The sequence below is a fragment of the Pipistrellus hanaki genome (assembly GCF_964339955.1).
Source record: "Pipistrellus hanaki genome assembly, chromosome: 4".
In the NCBI taxonomy this organism is placed as follows: Eukaryota; Metazoa; Chordata; class Mammalia; order Chiroptera; family Vespertilionidae; genus Pipistrellus; species Pipistrellus hanaki.
Window position 1 is genome coordinate 6,294,468 of NC_140506.1, and position 17,964 is coordinate 6,312,431.

The window sequence follows — 17,964 nt, forward strand, 5'->3', positions numbered from 1 at the left end:
CATGGTCTAGAGAACTGTACATGACTATCTCCTTAATCCTTCAACTTCATTTTTTTCTTCATTGAAGTTCCAGCCATATTAAATTTGAAATTTCCAAGATAAGTTACTTTTTTTCATGCCTTCAGGCCTCTAAACCTATTATTTCCCACTCACCATACTGACATCATCTTGAACATATTTTTTTTCCTAAGAAACTTTTTAAATCTCCTGAGTGATTTAATTTTCTGTGAACATATTTTTATAGCACCTGGTTTTTCCCTATAGCATAAGCACCTTTGCAATGATATATTTCACTTATTTAATTAATGTTTCACCGAGTTATCCATTCATTTACTGATTCATCAAATATTTATTAATCATCTTCAATTTGCTAAATATCAAAGGTATATTGTGTATAAAACAGAAAAACAAAACAAAAACCATGATCCCCAAACTAACAGAATTCATGTTCTGATAAAAATATCAGTGAGTTAAGGAAATTTTAAATTTTGTTTAGCTTGTTTGTAACAAGTGCCTAGATACAGTAGATGCTAAGTAAATATTTTTTAAACAAATAAATTAGTAAGTGCAGAACGGGATGTCCTTGATCATTTTGTCTTGGACAGTCGGCCTGTATTTGTTATGATCTCCTGGTGAGTCACCCATGTTGTATTTGTGGGAGAATCCCTTGTCATTAATGTTGGCTTCATGACTGGAGACAACATTTTTGTAAGCCTGACTCTTGCCTACATCGCCCAGAAAACCAGGAGGCGTGAAGAATATCAACCTTTCAAAAGTGCAGATTAAATTGTATGACGCAGATTGCCAGAACTTCTTGAGGAACTTGTTTTCCTAGAAGTCTGAGTATTTGTGTTTATCTGAGATCACATGGCTGAGAAATTCTTTGCTAGAACTTTTCCATAAAACTCAGGTGACAACTAGAACTGATAAGCCTCAACAAGGGACAATAGCAGATTCCCTTTTATGATCGATAGCATTGGTTTCAATATAGATTGCACATTACATCCCTCAGATATTAAACATAGGGATTATGTTTGTGATCCTTACTCCAAATCAATTAAACCAGCTTACTGAGGATGGGCTTTCTTTAGCCATCAATGTTTTCAAAAGGGTATGCCAAGGTGATTCCCATGTTCATGCAATGTTGAGAAACACTAGTTGGAAACATCTGGTGGATATTCATGAAATATGAAAGGGTGTTATATAAGGGGGAGGGGGTGTTCATTATATCAAAAGAACCCAAGCTGGAAGCCATAGTTGACTTGAAAATGTCACTGAGCTGTTCTACGATTGGTCTCAGGAATTACTCTAGGCTCTACCTATTAATGTAGATTTTTTTTTTCAATACCTTCTAGTTTTTCCAGTACTAGTTACCTTCAAGTGGATTATCTGTTCTTGTCTTTTTTTATTTTTTTTTATTCATCACTTACTTAGATGATCATATTATCATCTTGTTTTAACATCCCCCAGGTCTTCACCTAGTCTTTCCTCTGTATGTGTCTGTGTTCAGATTCACTCTTCTTATTGGATTAGAGCCCATCCTAATGACCTCACTTTAACTTACAAACCACTTGAAAGACCCTATCTCCAAATACAGTCATCTTCAGAGGTACTATGGATTCAGAGTTCAACACATAAGTATTTTTGGGGGTGGGGCACAATTCAGCCCATAACACTCAATAAATATTTTTTGATAAAACAATTTCTTCTATTTGTCTACTAGTTTTCTAGTTTTACTGGACAATTTTCAAAGCTCATTTTCTCATTAAAACTTTATGCCACTGAGGGTATTCGTTCTGTTTCATAGATGGGAACCTAAACCCAGAAAACCGTACTACTTATTCAAAGTTAGGCAGTTAGTAGCAGAACTACAATAGATCTAGAATCTTCACCTCTGCATCCATAGTTCACTGCAATTTTGCCCTGTCCCCTATGCTGCTGTTTCCCCCGACTCACTCAAATTCTTTTTGAAATAAACTAAAAAGTCATCGTTTAATCAATCAATTTCCCAAATGAGCCCTGGTCAGTTTGGCGCAGTGGACTGCAGACTGAAGGGTTCCAGTTTGATTCTGGTCAAGGGCATGTATCTTGGTTGCGGGCACATCCCCAGTAGGGGATGAGCAGGAGATTGATTGATGTTTCTCTCTCATCGATGTTTCTAACTCTCTATCCCTCTCCCTTTTTCTCTGTAAAAAATCAATAAAATATATTAAAAAAATAATTTCCAGATGTAATAGTCTCAGGAGTTTTAGACATTTTGAGATAATGAGGACATTTGCATGAATAAGGATAGATACAGTTTTTCACTGTAGCATCTCCAGGGAAAGCACATCAATTGGACAACCTCCTTCTTGCCTGGATTTAAGTAAGGATTTATTTCTGGGCTCTCTATCCTATTGCATTGATCTCTATATCTGGCTTTACCCCAGCACCTTTCATTATTGCGGCTCTGTAATATAGTGTCATATCAGGGAGTGTGATAACACACACTTTGTTCTTTCTCCAGGCCTCTTCAGCTATTCAGGGTCTTCTGTGGTTTCCCATAAATGTTAAGATTAGTTCTAATTCTGAAAAGAATACCGTTGGTATTTTAGTAGAGGTTGCATTGCATGTTTATATTACTTTAGGTAGTAAGGACATTTTAACAATATCAATCCTTCTAATCCATGAGCATAGTATATATCCTTCCACTTATTTGTGTTATCACACACTGCTGGCGCAAGTACAAAATAATACAAACCTCACCAGGCCATAGGGCAATTTCAGTTATATTGCTTCTGGGAATTAGCCCTCAGGTACAATAATCAGCTTGCAAAATGATATGTGAATAAGGCTATTCATTGCAACACTGTTTACAGCACAAAAGAGTGGAAGCAACCCAAATATTCAATAAGATTCAGGTTATCTCAATGGTATAGCCACACAATGGAAAATTAATCAGGTGTGAGGAGAATAAGGAAGTTTGTTCTATATCAATACAGAAAGGTCTTCAGAACATATCATACAGTACAAATAAAAAAGCTAAGTATGAGATAGTATACCTTTAACAAAGAAAGGTTTAGAGTAAGATTATAAACTAATAAAGGTGGTAACCTACAGGGAAAGGGTGAGGTGGATGCCGGGAGTGTTCTAAGTACTTTACATATAGTACTTCACACACAGATAGCATGAAAAGTTATAAGTAGAGAAATTAAGACTTCTTAATGTATATCTCATTATAGTTTTTGATCTTTGACTTGTGGAAATATTTTGTTATTTACAAATTAAAAAGTAAAGATAATGATAGCTACATTCATCACACACTCACCATCTGCCTGTTACCGGGCTAAACACGCTGCTTTCTTTATCTCAGGGATTTCTCCAGGCAGGTCATATTCTCCCCCCAACACACACACACTTTTCAGGTGAAGAACAAGTTAGAGAAGTTAAGGCATTTGTCTAGGGTCACAGAGCTAGTAAACTTTGGACCCTGGGATCAAATGCAGGTCACCTAGCTCCAGGATCTATGTTATGAGCTGTTATTGTATTAGCACAGTGGTTTTCAACATTTCTCTTCTACCTTGAAAAACATACAAGATGATATCCTCCTCATGACCTTTTCTGAAGGACACACTCATGTTTGCAAAACAAATGATCATTGCAAATCTCCCACAGCAGTAGTTCGCAGTGGCTGTGACTTAAGACAAAATGTCTGCAGCCACATGATGTCCCCTGCATGCTAGCCGTAACTCCATCCCTTCCTCTCCTAAACCAGAAAGCATATCAAAGTGAAAGTAATGGCAGTGTTATTAAAGGATATTTCACATGTATCAAGTTCTTAGCATGTGGCAGGCTTAGCTGTAAGTATATTCCATGTATAATATTAAACCTTCACTAGAAACCTTATTAGGTTGAAATTCTACCAGGTAATTCCTGTATCTCAGAGTGTGACCTTTTTTGGAAAGAGGGTCTTTACAGAGAAAAGTCAAGTAAAAATGAAATCATTAGGGTAACCCCTAACCCAATATGACTGGAATCTTTATCAAAAGAGGAAATTTGGAATCAGACAGATTTGCATAGAGGGAAGATGACGTCAGGTGGCCATATGATGATAGAGAGAGATTGGAATGATGTAGCTTCAAGCTAAGGGATGCCAAGGATTGCTGGCCACCACTGAGAAAGATCCTCCCCAGAGTCTCTGGGGAGCAGGGCCCTGCCCACAGCTCGATCTCAGACTTCTAGCCTCCAGAACGGTGAGGCAATACATTTCTGTGGTTTGAAGCACCCAGTTGGTGATACTAAGAAATGGACACAACCACCATGTTACAGATGAGGGAACGAAGGTACAGAGCGTTTGAATAGCTTACAGGGTCAGTTTGTAAGTCACGGCCCCTTGAACTGAGCTTGGGAAGTCTAGGGCTCCATTCTAATCAAATTCATACTTTTAAACATTCTTTGTTCTCTGGCTGAACTATGTGTCTCACTTCAGGACTGACCTGAACACTCTGTTTTTACCTCAACCCTGTTCCCAAGGGCAGAGCAGGGCAACCTGAACAAACTCGCCAGGGCATGGCGGTGGGAGCAGGCACGGCCAAGTCCACTGATCAGCACAGCTGCGCGGAGCTGGGGGCCAGCCCATGGGGCTCTCCGGTCCTCCCTGAAACAGCGGAGTGTGGCCAGGATCCAGGGGGTACAAACTTCAAAGCAGCAGAAGCCTTCCCCACAGGCTCTCATTTTTAATCTGTGGGAGTCACGATCCAGGAATGTGGGTTAAATTATCATTTATTTTTATTTTTTTATTTTTTATTTAAGAAAGGGTCAGGGTAAGTACCAGAAGGCTAAAGCAACTCTCAGGAGCTGACTCTCCAACTCCCCTTTGTACCTGATGTGGAGTCAATGAACATGTTATCTAGGTGGGACAATGCTTCTCAGAGACCACGGGAAGAGGAGGAGGTGGGATGGAGGAAAGCCTGGCGGAGCACTGGACTCTAGCCCTTGCAGGTCTGGGTAGCACCTCCCTGTGCCCCCTCCTGGGGCAAACCACGTGCCAAAGAGGTCCAGACAGTAAGGCAGCCTCCACTATAGCTGCCAGGCAGGCAAAGAGATGCTTGAGGTGGAGATCAGAGTCCAAAACGGAACTGAGTTAAACCACGAGTCAAATGACCAAAGAAGCACTGTACGCAGATCAGTCATGTCTGGGCAGGGGACAGCGCTTGGGAAGATTTCCCCTAGCCATCTGGCAGTTCTGGGTTGGTGGCAGGGGTCTTCAAACTACGGCCCGCGGGCCACATGCGGCCCGCAGAGGAGTCTGATCCGGCCCGCCAGGTTTTTTGGGTAGTGAGTGCAGCCGAGGTGTTACAGTAGGAATTAGTAGTTCATATAGTCCGGCCCTCCAGCTCTCTGAGGGACCGTGATCTGGCCCCCACTTTAAAAAGCTTGAGGACCCCTGGGAGGTTCTGTATTGTCCAGTCGGTATGGTTCCCCCACCGGCTTGGCATGGGCTTGGAGTTTCCAGTGAGAATCAGAGCAAAAGAAGAGAAAGCATGTTGCTTTGCTGAGAGCGTGGCCGCACAGCTTGGGTATTCAGGACGAGAAGCACAAATGGCTCATTTGTCTAATGTGGGGGTCGTGGGTGATGGCTTCGATAGGTTCAGTGTTAGACATTGAGGCAGAGCGTGGGAAAGATGAATTTCCTTAGCTTTAAATTTCTCAGACGTAGATACTGATAAACCCAGGTTTATCTACTCGAGTGAAAATCAGCTTTGTTTCAGCATTCCAAGCACTTAAAGACTCAGCCTTAGCATTGAATGCTTCTCTCCCCACAACCCCCGCATCCACACCCCTAAAGGAATCACAAGAAACAGCAGCAAATTTTCTCAGAAAACCCTCAAAGACACACCTGTGCCTGTTCTTACCTCTTTTCAAGTTTAAAGTCTGGGGTTACATATCTCCAGGTGGGTTAACATTTTTTACCTGCTTTGCTATGGAGTAGACCTTGAAGTATCCAAGCCCACAGTGAAATCACAGAGAAAACCGAAGAGCGACTCACCTGGGAGTGGGCCCGGCTGTCAGGACACTGATTTCCAACACACATATCCATACCGCCAAGGCGAAGCCCCGGGCCCCCGCCATCTCTCTGCTCCAGCAGCTCTGAGTGCAATGGCCAGCTGGGTCCACGGAGGCACTTATCACCAGAGAGTGAGGGTACCGGGAACAACTGTTTGTTTTTTAATCAGGTTTTTGTTGAATTGCCTTCCTGGGTGCAAAGTCCAATCAAAGGAGAGGTATTTCCTAATTCTTGGCCTCGTATTGACAAGTATACCCAGGCACTGTATAGCAGCTGTGTTAAAACGACAACAAAAGCAACCAACCAGGTGTTGCTCATCTTCAGAGATTCTGAGGAAAGGAGAGTGTGTGATTTGGGAAGAAAGGTCTGTTAACAGTTTCCATAGAGGCAAAAACTCAGAATTAGTCAGAGAGCTGTGCTGGCTGGAGAGGGAGGCCACACAGAGCAGTCCCAGTGTCAAAACGAGCTGTGTGGGCTACAGCACACATGGGAAAGGCGAAGTGTCAGATGCACCTACAACCCGGCTGTCATTGCAGGTGTAGTGCATGACTTTGAAGAATTCAGGTTAACTCCCTACGGCATTTACATGATCTCCTAACAGTGGTTGGCAAACTCATTAGTCAACAGAGCCAAACATCAACAGTACAACGATTGAAATTTCTTATGAGAGCCAAATTTTTTAAACTTAAACTTCTTCTAATGCCACTTCTTCAAAATAGACTCGCCCAGGCTGTGGTATTTTGTGGAAGAGCCACACTCAAGGGGCCAAAGAGCTGCATGTGGCTTGCGAGCCGCAGTTTGCCGACCATGGCCCTAGGAGACTATGGTCCAGAAACACATGATCAATTATGTCAGCATGGAAGATTCTGAGATGGAACAATTTGCTCCAACCCATCATAAGCAATGCCACTCATCCCTTCCCCCACCACACACACACTTCCTTTTGCATGTTCTCCAGGACTTGCTGAAAGGGGAAGGTGTTATGGAAGTACCTAAAAAGGTGGACATCACAGTTGCTCTTAAAACACTGGTTGCACCCTGACCTGTGCTGCTCAGTAGGTTGTAGTGTTGTCCAGTACATCGAAAGGTCACAGGTTCAATCCCTGGTCAGGGCACATATCTGGATTGCAAGTTTGGTCCCCTGTTGGGGTATGTGTGAGAGGCAACTGATTGATATTTCTCTCTCACATTGATGTTTCTCTCTCCCGCTCCTTCTCTGTCTAAAAATCAATAAACATATCCTTGTGTCAGTATTTAAAAAAATTTTAAAAACACTGCTTGCATAGTAGAATGACTTGGGGAACTAGGAAAAAACACTGCACGCCTGTACACCTCCACTTGACTGTAATAATTAAGCTGGAACGGGCTCTTGCATCAGTACTTTTTAAAGTTTGCAGAGTAAATTTTCAAACATTAGCATATACCAAGGCCAATAAAGCAGGGGTAGGTTGTGGAGGTAACAGATTTAGAGCTAGTTTTCCCAGAACTGCCCTTCTTCTCAGAAACAGTCCTACCTACAGTAAAAGTCATCTACTCTCACCACGCCTTCTTGCAAGAGCTTGAGGTGTCTAAGGGGATTGCTTTACTGGCTTTCCTGAGCTTGATGGTTATAAACAATGTATACGGTCTCCATGCAGGCCATGCAGGATGACCTCACTCTCACACTCTGTTTCCGTTCTTTGGCTTTATTGAGCCATCCAGCTCTTTGCTCCATTTCCCTCCAGATTAACATCTTCCCGCTGGCCTATCTCTCATACGATTTCTGAATCGCCTGTCCATGAATGAACTCTTCTCTGAAACGAAGCTCCCTCATCCAGCTTCCACTCCTTGCACAGGCATCTATGAACAATCTGGCACTAATCCCACCTATACAATTTTTCACTGCTTTGCCTAAATCTAGTGGACACTATTTCTGACTATCTATCCTTTCATTGGCCTGTGGTCAGTTAAATTTCACTTGGTTGAGATGTATTTGGCTTCTGGATCTTTAGACTTTGACAAAAGGAAACTTGTGTTTGAGGACCAAACCCAATTCAGATTTATCAGCTAACAACATGTCAACCCAATTAAATGTAACAGGGATGACGCTTTGCAAATCTTAAACTCTCTTTAATTTTTTTTTTCTCTCTTAAAATGATGTTTTCTTGACCCTTTACAGATCCCCGGGCTGAACCCTGAGGCTTGTTCCCAGGAAAGAGACAGTAGAATAAAAAAGCAATTAATCACATGTGCATCTCAAAGCAGTGGGGACAACCCAGGCTATTCTGCAGAAAAGGTGAAAAGAATGCCAATCTGCGAATGAGGGAGAGGGGGGAGACAAAGGTGGGAGAAGGCTGGGAGGTGTCTGTTCTGAGTAAGTTTTTCAGGCCAGCTTCTTCCCAGAATGGAGAAAGCATGATACGTAGGTTGAGATCAAAGATAGGTGTTTCTGTCCTTGCCATTTGAAACGCTGGGAGAACAGCTTCCAGACTTTCCCAGTATGGGAAAGGCAACTCGGAATAAAAGTGTTTGTGCCATGTACTTAGCAAGACAGGAGGAACTGAATTTGGCTCCCTGGATTTCTTTGGCAACCAGGGGCCACAGAGGCTGTCAAAGCTCCCCTCTGACCTGCGGGAGAGGGAGTGGGGGTAGCTGTCAGGCTTGCTGGGAAGCTTGCTACATTAAGGGCAACGTGGGCCTGGAGCTGAGGGAGAAATGGGGAAGCACTTACAATCAGACCTCAGGAGGCCAGTGTTATGAGGGCCAAGTTGGGGGCGCAGGCAGCAGGGAGAACCATCAGGCCCTGCAGGGCCCCCAACTACATGGAGAGGAATAGAGTCCACCATCTTCAGTCAAAAGCTTTAGCTACAGGTAACAACAGATAGATGAGGTGATGCTGCAGAGACTGGAAGAACCAGAGGACAGCAGAAGGACCTGAGGATCTAGCCCTTTCTTACCCCCTCCACCCTCACAATCCCATCCTACTAAACATTATCATGGAGAAGAGCAGGAAGAAGGAAAGACATTTGAATTACTGAGCACATATTTAAAAGAGAGTTACTTATGGAGGGAGTAATAATGACTGGATTGAGGTTACATATTGGCACCCTCACCCAGCACAGGGGAGGCATGGGAGGAAGATCAGACTGGAGCAAGAAAGAGAGAAATGAAGCAAGAAGTAAAAAAGCAAGCAAGAAAGTTACATTTTTCTTTGCACACAAGCAACTGTTTGAGACCTTGTTAGGAAATACATGCGTCTTCTCCAGACATGTTCGCTAAGACTTCTCTCTAGGGATAGGGCTGCTTGATAATTACAGACGAGTTAAGTCAGGAACTTGATCCTGTGTCTGGTCCAGCATCATCTCCTTTATTTACATTTCCTGTCTCCGCTGACTTGTGCTTTTCACTCTCATGGAGTTGTGTGTGTGTTGTCGATGGGCTTCCGGTTGTCTCTCTGCTCTGTGTTTACTCATTCAGTTTTCAATATTTACAGTTCAAGGGTTTGTGTTTGTCAAATTAAAAGATTAAGAAAGTCATCACCACTGATAAGCTTTTTAAATCCTGAAGAACTTTGGAGAGAATGTAAATAAACTGCGTATCATCTATATATAGGTTTGACCAGTTCATTAAGAGCATGCTGCCACTGGATAGGAGATTTTGATGAAACTACACAGCAGTATTCCTGTTATAAAATGGAATGTGTGATCGGTCCTCCTCACTGACCACAGGGCACGCATCTAACCTGACTGTGAGCAGATGCAGGATGATTTGCTATTTATCATGTAGAACAGTGGTTCTCTCCCAATTTTTCAGTGGTTTTCAACCTTTCTTCAGGAGCGGTCACCTGACACCACCGGAAAACAAGATATTTACATTATGATTCAATAACAGTAGCAAAATTACCGTTATGAAGTAGCAACAAAAATAATGTTATGGTCAGGGGTCACCACAACATGAGGAACTGTATTAAAGGGTCGCGGCATTAGAAAGGTTGAGAACCACTGAGAAATTGGGAGAGCATTGCTCATATCCCATTGTTCATTGTGGGTAGTCTGAAACTTGCATTAAAAACAAATAGGCTGGCTTGTAAACCCTGAATTGGAATTAACTAAATGTGAGGTTAAATTGCTGTGTTGCACTGAGAACTAGAAAATTCAAACTTTGAAGTGATAACTAATCCATGCTGAAAGCCAGCTCTAGAAAGGTCAAATGGTGATTAACTTGCTGAATTAAAAATCAATGAAAACATTTTTTTCCATCCATTTTTGTGACAAGCATATTGGTTACAAGAAAAGTACCATGAATAAAATCTTGGTGAATGTAAGATATGCCACTATAAAGGGAATGGTGCCAGTTTTGGAGGCAATGGAGTGGTTAAGTGGTTAATTTGAGGTTATGTGCAAGGACATTGGAGACTGGATGGATTTCACTTCAGCAGTTTACTAGCTCCATGACTTTCGCCTCAGAGCCCTCTTCTATAAAATGGTGGTGGTGGTAGTCCTCACCCAACTCAGAGGTGATATGAAAATTAAATTATTTATTTGTAATACATTCAAGAATAGTGTCTATAGGTGGTAAATTCTGGGTAGGTTGTTGTAATTATTCATTGACTTCTGTGACCTATCCCTGAATCCACTATTGTTTGCCAACTCTAGCAGTGTTGTGATTGCAATAAAATAAAATGGAGAGCTACAAATCATTTTATTTTATTTTATTATTTTATTTTTCCATCAACATTTATCCCCTCTATAACCTCTTCCACATCCCCCAGTGCCAATCAGGAAGTAAGAGCTCAGGAGTTTTACAGTCTTGACCTTGATATCTTTCCAACGGATTAAACTGAAATGGCACAGTCCTTGAGTTCAAATTAGATTATGTCAACATTGAAGCCTACCGTTCTGTGACTTTTAATTCCCTACCTCCTTCCAATTTTTATTGTCTCTGGTAATTCTCATGCTACTCACACACAGAAACTAATCAGTCCTCTGCACTCTTCACTTCCATTTTCTAGTCAAGGTACCTGGCCATGGGCTTTGCTGACTATGCCTTCCATGTGCTTGTCTTCTGCCCAGAGGGTGCTACGAAGTCAAAGACTGCTGTGATCTGCATTTGCTTCAGTACTCTATTGTTGCCATCTTGAAATTCTTAATTTTATGTTTGAACTTTTGTTTTGAAAGCAGAGTCTGATAGGAAAATGAAGCATGCCCATGAACAGAGGAAATACGCTTGGAAAATGTCGCCCCATTTGTACACAGTGTTTATGTTGCCCTCTGAACATGAAATTCAGGTGAGCTCATGAGGTGTAGGAGTTCAGTAACTCAAAGCAAAAGTGCATATAAGGTAAGTGGATTATCTCCATGACTAAGTGACAGCTCTGAGAAGTCACACTGTTCCTTTGAACCAGAACTTGCTTCCACCACACAAAAAACACAAATGATTAAGAAACACTGTCAGACCTTTCTTATTAGTGTTCTGTCCCTGCATTAGCCACCTACTTACACTGAAAATAATGACATAGAAAGAAAAAGATAGGACAACCCCGAGTTTTTTTCTCCTCCCTATTTTCTTTACTGATTAGTAAACTAGAGTCTATAGTAGAATGTACGTGTGTTAGGAAGTGAATTAAAAACAGTGCAGTGTTTCCATTGTTCCAGAAGGAAGGAAGAACAGTGCATATAGGATTTATGAAATGCAAATTGTATAATTTCAGTGATTCCACTTATGAGTTAAAAGTCAGTAGTAAAACCCATGTGAATATCTAAAATTTTTTTTTGTTTTTGTTGCTTAGAACATTAAATAGATAAAATACACCATGATATGGGATAAATTGCAGAAAGAAAAGAAGTTCATACTTTAATGCCCCAAATGGCACTCTTTTCCTGTTATTTGAACAAAGGAATTTTATTTTTTATCTAACCAGCCATGTCTCTTCCCTATCTTCACTATAGAAGTTGGTAAGACTTTAAGCTTGATTTCCCAGTCTCCCTTGCACCTCGCAGTGGCCATGGGGCAAGCTGAAGTCCACCGAATCCTTGGGAACAACTGAAATGCCCAGAACAAGGAGAAGACATTGAATTGTGCTGCCTTTTCCCTTTCTGCACTCCCTGCTTGGAGCTATGCAGCCATTTTGTGACTATTAGGAGCCAAAAGGCTATAAAAGTTGGAGTGAAAAGCTAGGGAAAAGTCTGTGTCTTTGAGGGCCTTGTAGAGCTAAAAACAGCAGCCATTAATCTAGATTTTTTTTATGTGAGAAGAATAGCCCCTATTAATTTTAGTCACTGAGTAGCCCAGAGATGGGCATTCATATGATTCAGCACACCAGAGAGGGTTAGTAATGAAGAACACAATTCGTGAGAAGTAAGAGCAAACAGGGTCCCTCATTGAGTGAGTTGGCATGTGGCTGGTCCTTGTCCATCAGCATTGCTGCGGCCAGTTCACAGCCTTCTATATGCTTGGCCCATCAAGTTAGAACATGGGTCTTAGTTATTTTGAATGGAAGGGAATTAGTTAAAACCTTTTCCAGCAGCAGACAGGTGTTTTAGTGTTTAGCAATCTCCTCCAGCAGGAATAGCTTGACTATTTGCCAGGGGCTTTCGGGGCGCTCCCATCTTTCAGTAGAAGACTTTGTATTGGACCTTTTCGGGAATTTGGGTCAGAGTCCTCACTCACCAGTTTATGGCAGAGTCAACAAACTCCTGCGTTAGCTGTGTCCTCCGTGCTTTTAGCACAGGAAAGACAGAATTGTGCTTTCTCTGGACACCACAGATAACATTTTGATAAAAGAATTGAAATCAACTTACTGAAAATATCTCCCTACCACAACACTCAGTCTTACAATGAAATACCATGGAAACCTCTCTCTGAAGAGGTGGAGCAGATCACAGCCATTCTCAGACATGATGGAGCAGAAACAGAGCCCGCCTCCCAGGGGAATGATACCTACAGAATGACATTCTGTTGTGTAAACGGTAAAGCACCTCACAAATGCAAGATTATCTTGAGAAAATCAATACCTTTCTTTCTGTATTGCCTTTCTGTGAGACAGTTGAGAGCATGCTGACTGTTCAAGGTCAGCTTTGAGTTTAGGTCTCTCTGATGCCTAACTGAAAGCCTCTTCCAGGTAGAAGAGGGTTACCATAAGAGATGGACTTCCGGTATACAGGTCAGAGTAGCACCCGTGACTAGAGAGATGATAAAGAAGAGGTCCGTTTCCACTTTGCTGGGACACTTCAGTAAGCACCTTCCTCTGCTTGGTCAACGGTAGTTCCTATTACTATGCTGAAATCACTGTCCTCCCCTAGCACACATGAGCAAGGGTTAATCTCTAGCAAGATCTTACAGAAGCCACCTGGAAATGATACATGGGCTCAGTGGGTTAGACATCCTGCAGACAGCTGGATAAATCAGGTAATTTCTGCAACATGCTCTTATCAACAACAGTGTCCACCCGTGGCTTTCTGGAAGCTGTTTTTGTGTGGAGTATGTTTCTCTATATTCTACTCATTGTTGTGAGAAAGATAGCAAATGTTCAGGTCAGGGGAAAGGCGAACAGTAATACCGAACGTCCCATAACAGTGAACACCAATCAGTGACACCTTCCCCACCCCCACCATACACACATACCAAATTTGTCTTATTCTTAGAAGAATCAAGTTTAGCACCAACACTTCAGTACCTAAGCAAGGCCTGCCTTTGGGTCATCTTCCTCAAACATCTAGGTTTTCTTGAAAAGAATGAGAGCCTTGAACTTTTATACAGGGGAGTGTTTAAGGGTGTCCTAGGGTTAAAAATATCTGAGCAGTGGCCAGCCCACCTCATACAGAAGCTCTCCTGAATGGCCTGCTCCAGCCCTAGCCAGTCCAAGGTTGTGTCCTGGTGAGGTCAAACAAGAACAAGAATAAGCAAAGAGTAAAACGTGTGAGCCAAGAGTTCGCTATTGAAGGATTTTTATTCCTGACATTGTTGAGGTTGTACTGGTACAGGCCTTATCCACTGGATTCCCATTAATCTCCCAGGAAGGAGGGATGCAGGTCTGAGAGAGAATGAGGAATTGAAAAATATCAGTTGATAGTTTACATATGGTCCTATTTCATGCATCTCCACTTCCTCTTCATCTTTGTGGCCATTCACAATGTATTATAACTAACACTTCTTCCTTAGTCAGGTGTATTTTATATCTTGACCCTAGCACAGCAACACAGAACAGGGGTTATATATTACATAATAGAATAAACTGATGGTCACACATGAGATTCTGCCATTCCAGTTTATTGAAATGAGTAAATTCATAGCTTTATTTGCATACAGAAAGTGCACAAGAAAACAAGTATGTATAAAATATTTATGTGGATGATCATCACTTTAAATTTTTTTTTTCTACTTTCAAAAATTCCAACTATCTAGAAATAATTGCCTCCAGTTTAGCACATTTAGGTATTTGGACAAATAAAATACTATTTCAAGTCTGTGTTTATAATGACTGAGTAGGAAGCAAGATGGAAAACTATGCCAAATACGATGAGCTATTATCATTAAACATAGAACCATGGGACTTTAAGCTTGGACTAGCCGGAGCTAGTCCATAGAGATTCATGAGGCCAGCATCTTATTTAGATGGTAAGCAGTCATCCTCTTCTTCTATCTAAAGGTTACATGTATGTGGTTGGTTGATTAACACCCACAAGAACCTGAGAGCACTGGGGGTCAAGAGACACATTAAAAACCCAACATAAACAAATAAAACTCGTTTTGACAAGAACAAACCCTCCAGAACTGTGCCAGCAATAGGACTGAAAATGAACTAGGTAGTTTCCAAGGTGATAGGAGGAAAATATTTCAGACATTCGGTTTGCAATGATAGGAGGAAATAACTGTTCTGCAGGCTTTTGTGTATGTTTTTTTCCTACTTATCTCCCAACTAACTATGAGGTTGTGGCTGCCAGAAAGCTTTCCAGTTACTTGATAAGCCTAACCCCAAAGAAGCACCTAACATATTTGGCACGATCACATTTAACGTTGTGATGTGTTGTCCTTCATTGCTGAGTGGAGTTCAGGTTTTCTTCACCATTAACTGCTGTCCCGTAACTTCAGCTCAAGAGGATGGCCCCTATTTCACAGAGAGGATAAAGGTTGTCCCATTTGCAATTCTCGTTACTGGGATTAGCAATTACTGAGAAGGTGACAAGAGTTCAGATTTGTGAATCATTAAAGGTTTTTGCCCCACAAAACTCCATTTCTTGTGAAAAGGAAATGATATGAACCCAGGAGCAAAACTGATTGAAGAGAATCAGAGGGAAAAGGAGAGGAGACACAAATAATGCATTTCCCTCGTTGGCAAGAGCTAGCAGACTGGAGAATCGCCCTTGAGAAAAATACGATCTTCAGAAAGAGAAGTCAATCTTTAAAAAGGTTCTTGGGCGTGCCAGATTCCAAAGTGCCTACAGAGAAGTTGGACTTGCTTCAATTTTTCTTTAGAAATTCTCTGGAAGTGAGGGTGTGAAGCAAGATTTCAGAAGGTGCCCTGCTCTACTACCATTTTTAGGTTTTATGCTCTAAAACGGAACCCCCACACAACCTTGAACAGTAAGGATTTTAAAATTTATTCAAAGCATTCTGATCCGAGGGGTGGCTGCATCGCACAACCAGAGGGTACATGGTAGAATGTTCTAGAAGGGTTTAGGGACACAATAGGTAAGGGTTCAGGTAGGGAAACTACTTCATTTATATTTAAGCTAGAGTGTTTAGATTCTTAATTTATTTAAAGCTATAAGATTCAGTTTAGCGTTAACCTAAACAGAAAGTGAGAGACACTTTACAGGTGGAAGAGGCAGTAAGAAATAAGGCAGCAGATAATATGCAAAGCTGGAACAAGGGCAGAGGTCAGGACTAATGTGGCTATCAGCTTTGTCCTTGACTGCTAAGGCCAACCTTTCTGTTCCTCTGGATAGTCAGCAAGCCAAGTTCCTAGAGAAGTATGGAGAAGAGAAAACCTGTGGTTAGGATTTTTTAATTGAATATCAATGTATTAAACATCAAGCCATTACTTAAAATGTCAGTAATAGTATCTTGTAGGGCTGATGCAAGAGGGTTGAATAAGATAATAAATGTAGAACCTGTGATAAAGTGCCTAACACAAGTGATCAATAATGTTAGCTGTTTCTCCCATGATGCTTCCCCTCCCAATCTGTTAGTTTAGCAGGTTGACCAAGATTATTCTTCCTTCAAGACCTAGAGAAAAAGGAACCTCCAAAGAGAACTCTAGTCAATTAAATTTAGTGCAAACAGTTCTCCCAGGCTCCTAGTGTAGTTTATATGTTTCTATTTGTTCAATGATTCTCCTGGAGAGGAGGATGAGAATGAGTCTCTGCTAAGAAGTCTAGCCCTTCAATACACTACACTGTCTTATTAGCATTACAAACCACCTAGATGCTTCTTAGAACCAAGCTTTTCTCTGCAGCACCACACAGGGATACTTTAGGGCAGGGCTGGGCTCTGGAATTTGCCTTTCCAACAATCCCACCCAGTTCCCTGAGCAGATTTTATGAAAAAGCCCATAAGAAACACTGTAGAAACGCATTGAGGGGGAGGTGATCCAAATTCCAAATAAACTCAGTCTTATTTTTGTCAGATAGAAGATGGTTCTTTTCACTCTTTCTATGGGTCTCCTGAGCCAGCTATGCCTACCTCCTAAATGCAGATATACCTCCTTCCCTCCACTATCTTCAATCTTTTAATGTCAATCAAAGTTGCTTCCACTCACTGCTGAGAAAGAATGGTTAGTTACATCAATAACTTACTGAGGATGAAATCCACTAGTGGAAAGGATCAACTACCAAACTCATCAGCACTGACACTGCTTTTGAAGGAGGTATTGGCAACTGTCCCCACTTCGGGGTTTAATACCATCGGACTATTTAAGACTAGCTTCGGAGGCCCTCACAAAGAAATAAGTACTGATTTGGGAGGCAGAGTATTGTGATCATTACCTGTTAAGCTGACCTGTTTTGTGGCTTCAGAAGGTCTACAGATTTTGAGCCTTCTATAGTAGTGATTTTCAAACAGTGTGCCAAGAGGATTCTTAAAATATGCAATATCTGATTATTTAGTCAGGGGCACTGACCTATTTTCCCTTAGATTTTCAAATGAAAAAAAAAAAAAAAAAATGAGCCGGGACCGGTTTGGCTCAATGGATAGAGCGTCGGCTTGGGGACTGAAGGGCCCCGGGTTCGATTCTGGTCAAGGGCATGTACCTTGGTTGCGGGCATATCCCCAGTAGGGGGTGTGCAAGAGGCAGCTGATAGATGACTCTCTCTCATTGATGTTTCTAACTTTCTATCTCTCTCCCTTCCTCTCTGTACAAAAATCAATAAAATATATATTTTTTTTTTAAATGACAACAGCCAATACAACAATGGCAATCCAGTACAAATGAATCAGAATATACCTATTTTTTTTTTCAGATCAGCAAAAAATAGAGTATTTTTTTGTGTGCCACAGAATTTTAGTAATTATTTTCAGTGTGCCATGAGATGAAAAAGGTTGAAAACTGCTGTTCTATAGGAACCAAGTAATTACCAGGATGCTTTGCAATCACTTAAATATAAAGGTAAAACAACACAAAACTAGAAAACTGTAGGTGTTATGCTATGTTTTACTTCCATACATACCTGAAATACCAAAAACACAGGATATGATATAAATCCACATGCCCAGGGGTCTATTACTATTTTTGATATATCTTATATAATAAAGGGCTAATATGCTAATTGACTGAACAGAGGAACAACCGGTCACTGTGATGTACACTTACCACCGGGGGGCAGATGCTCAATGCAGGAGCAGCCCCCTGGTGGTCAGTGTGCTCCCACAGGGGGAGCACTGCTCAGCCAGAAGCTGGGCTCACAGCTGGCGAATGCAGCTTGAGGCCTCCCAGGGAGCGG

The 17,964-nt window shown here is 41.5% G+C and overlaps 2 protein-coding genes across 7 annotated transcripts in view; both read right to left on the reverse strand.

The window, feature by feature from the left end:
* C9 (complement C9) overlaps window positions 1-6,241 on the reverse strand; it is a 35,454-nt gene extending 29,213 nt beyond the window's left edge. Inside the window, exon 1 of the mRNA XM_084880582.1 lies at window positions 6,029-6,241. Coding sequence (XP_084736708.1) covers window positions 6,029-6,111 — 83 coding nt within the window. The 5' untranslated portion in view covers window positions 6,112-6,241. The remainder of the gene's footprint in view (window positions 1-6,028) is intronic.
* Window positions 6,242-14,277: 8,036 nt separating this feature from the next.
* DAB2 (DAB adaptor protein 2) overlaps window positions 14,278-17,964 on the reverse strand; it is a 277,601-nt gene continuing 273,914 nt past the window's right edge. For all 6 annotated transcript variants that reach the window (XM_084880577.1, XM_084880578.1, XM_084880579.1 and 3 more), the window contains one exon: window positions 14,278-15,988. The gene's annotated coding sequence lies outside the window, so the exon portion shown is untranslated. The remainder of the gene's footprint in view (window positions 15,989-17,964) is intronic.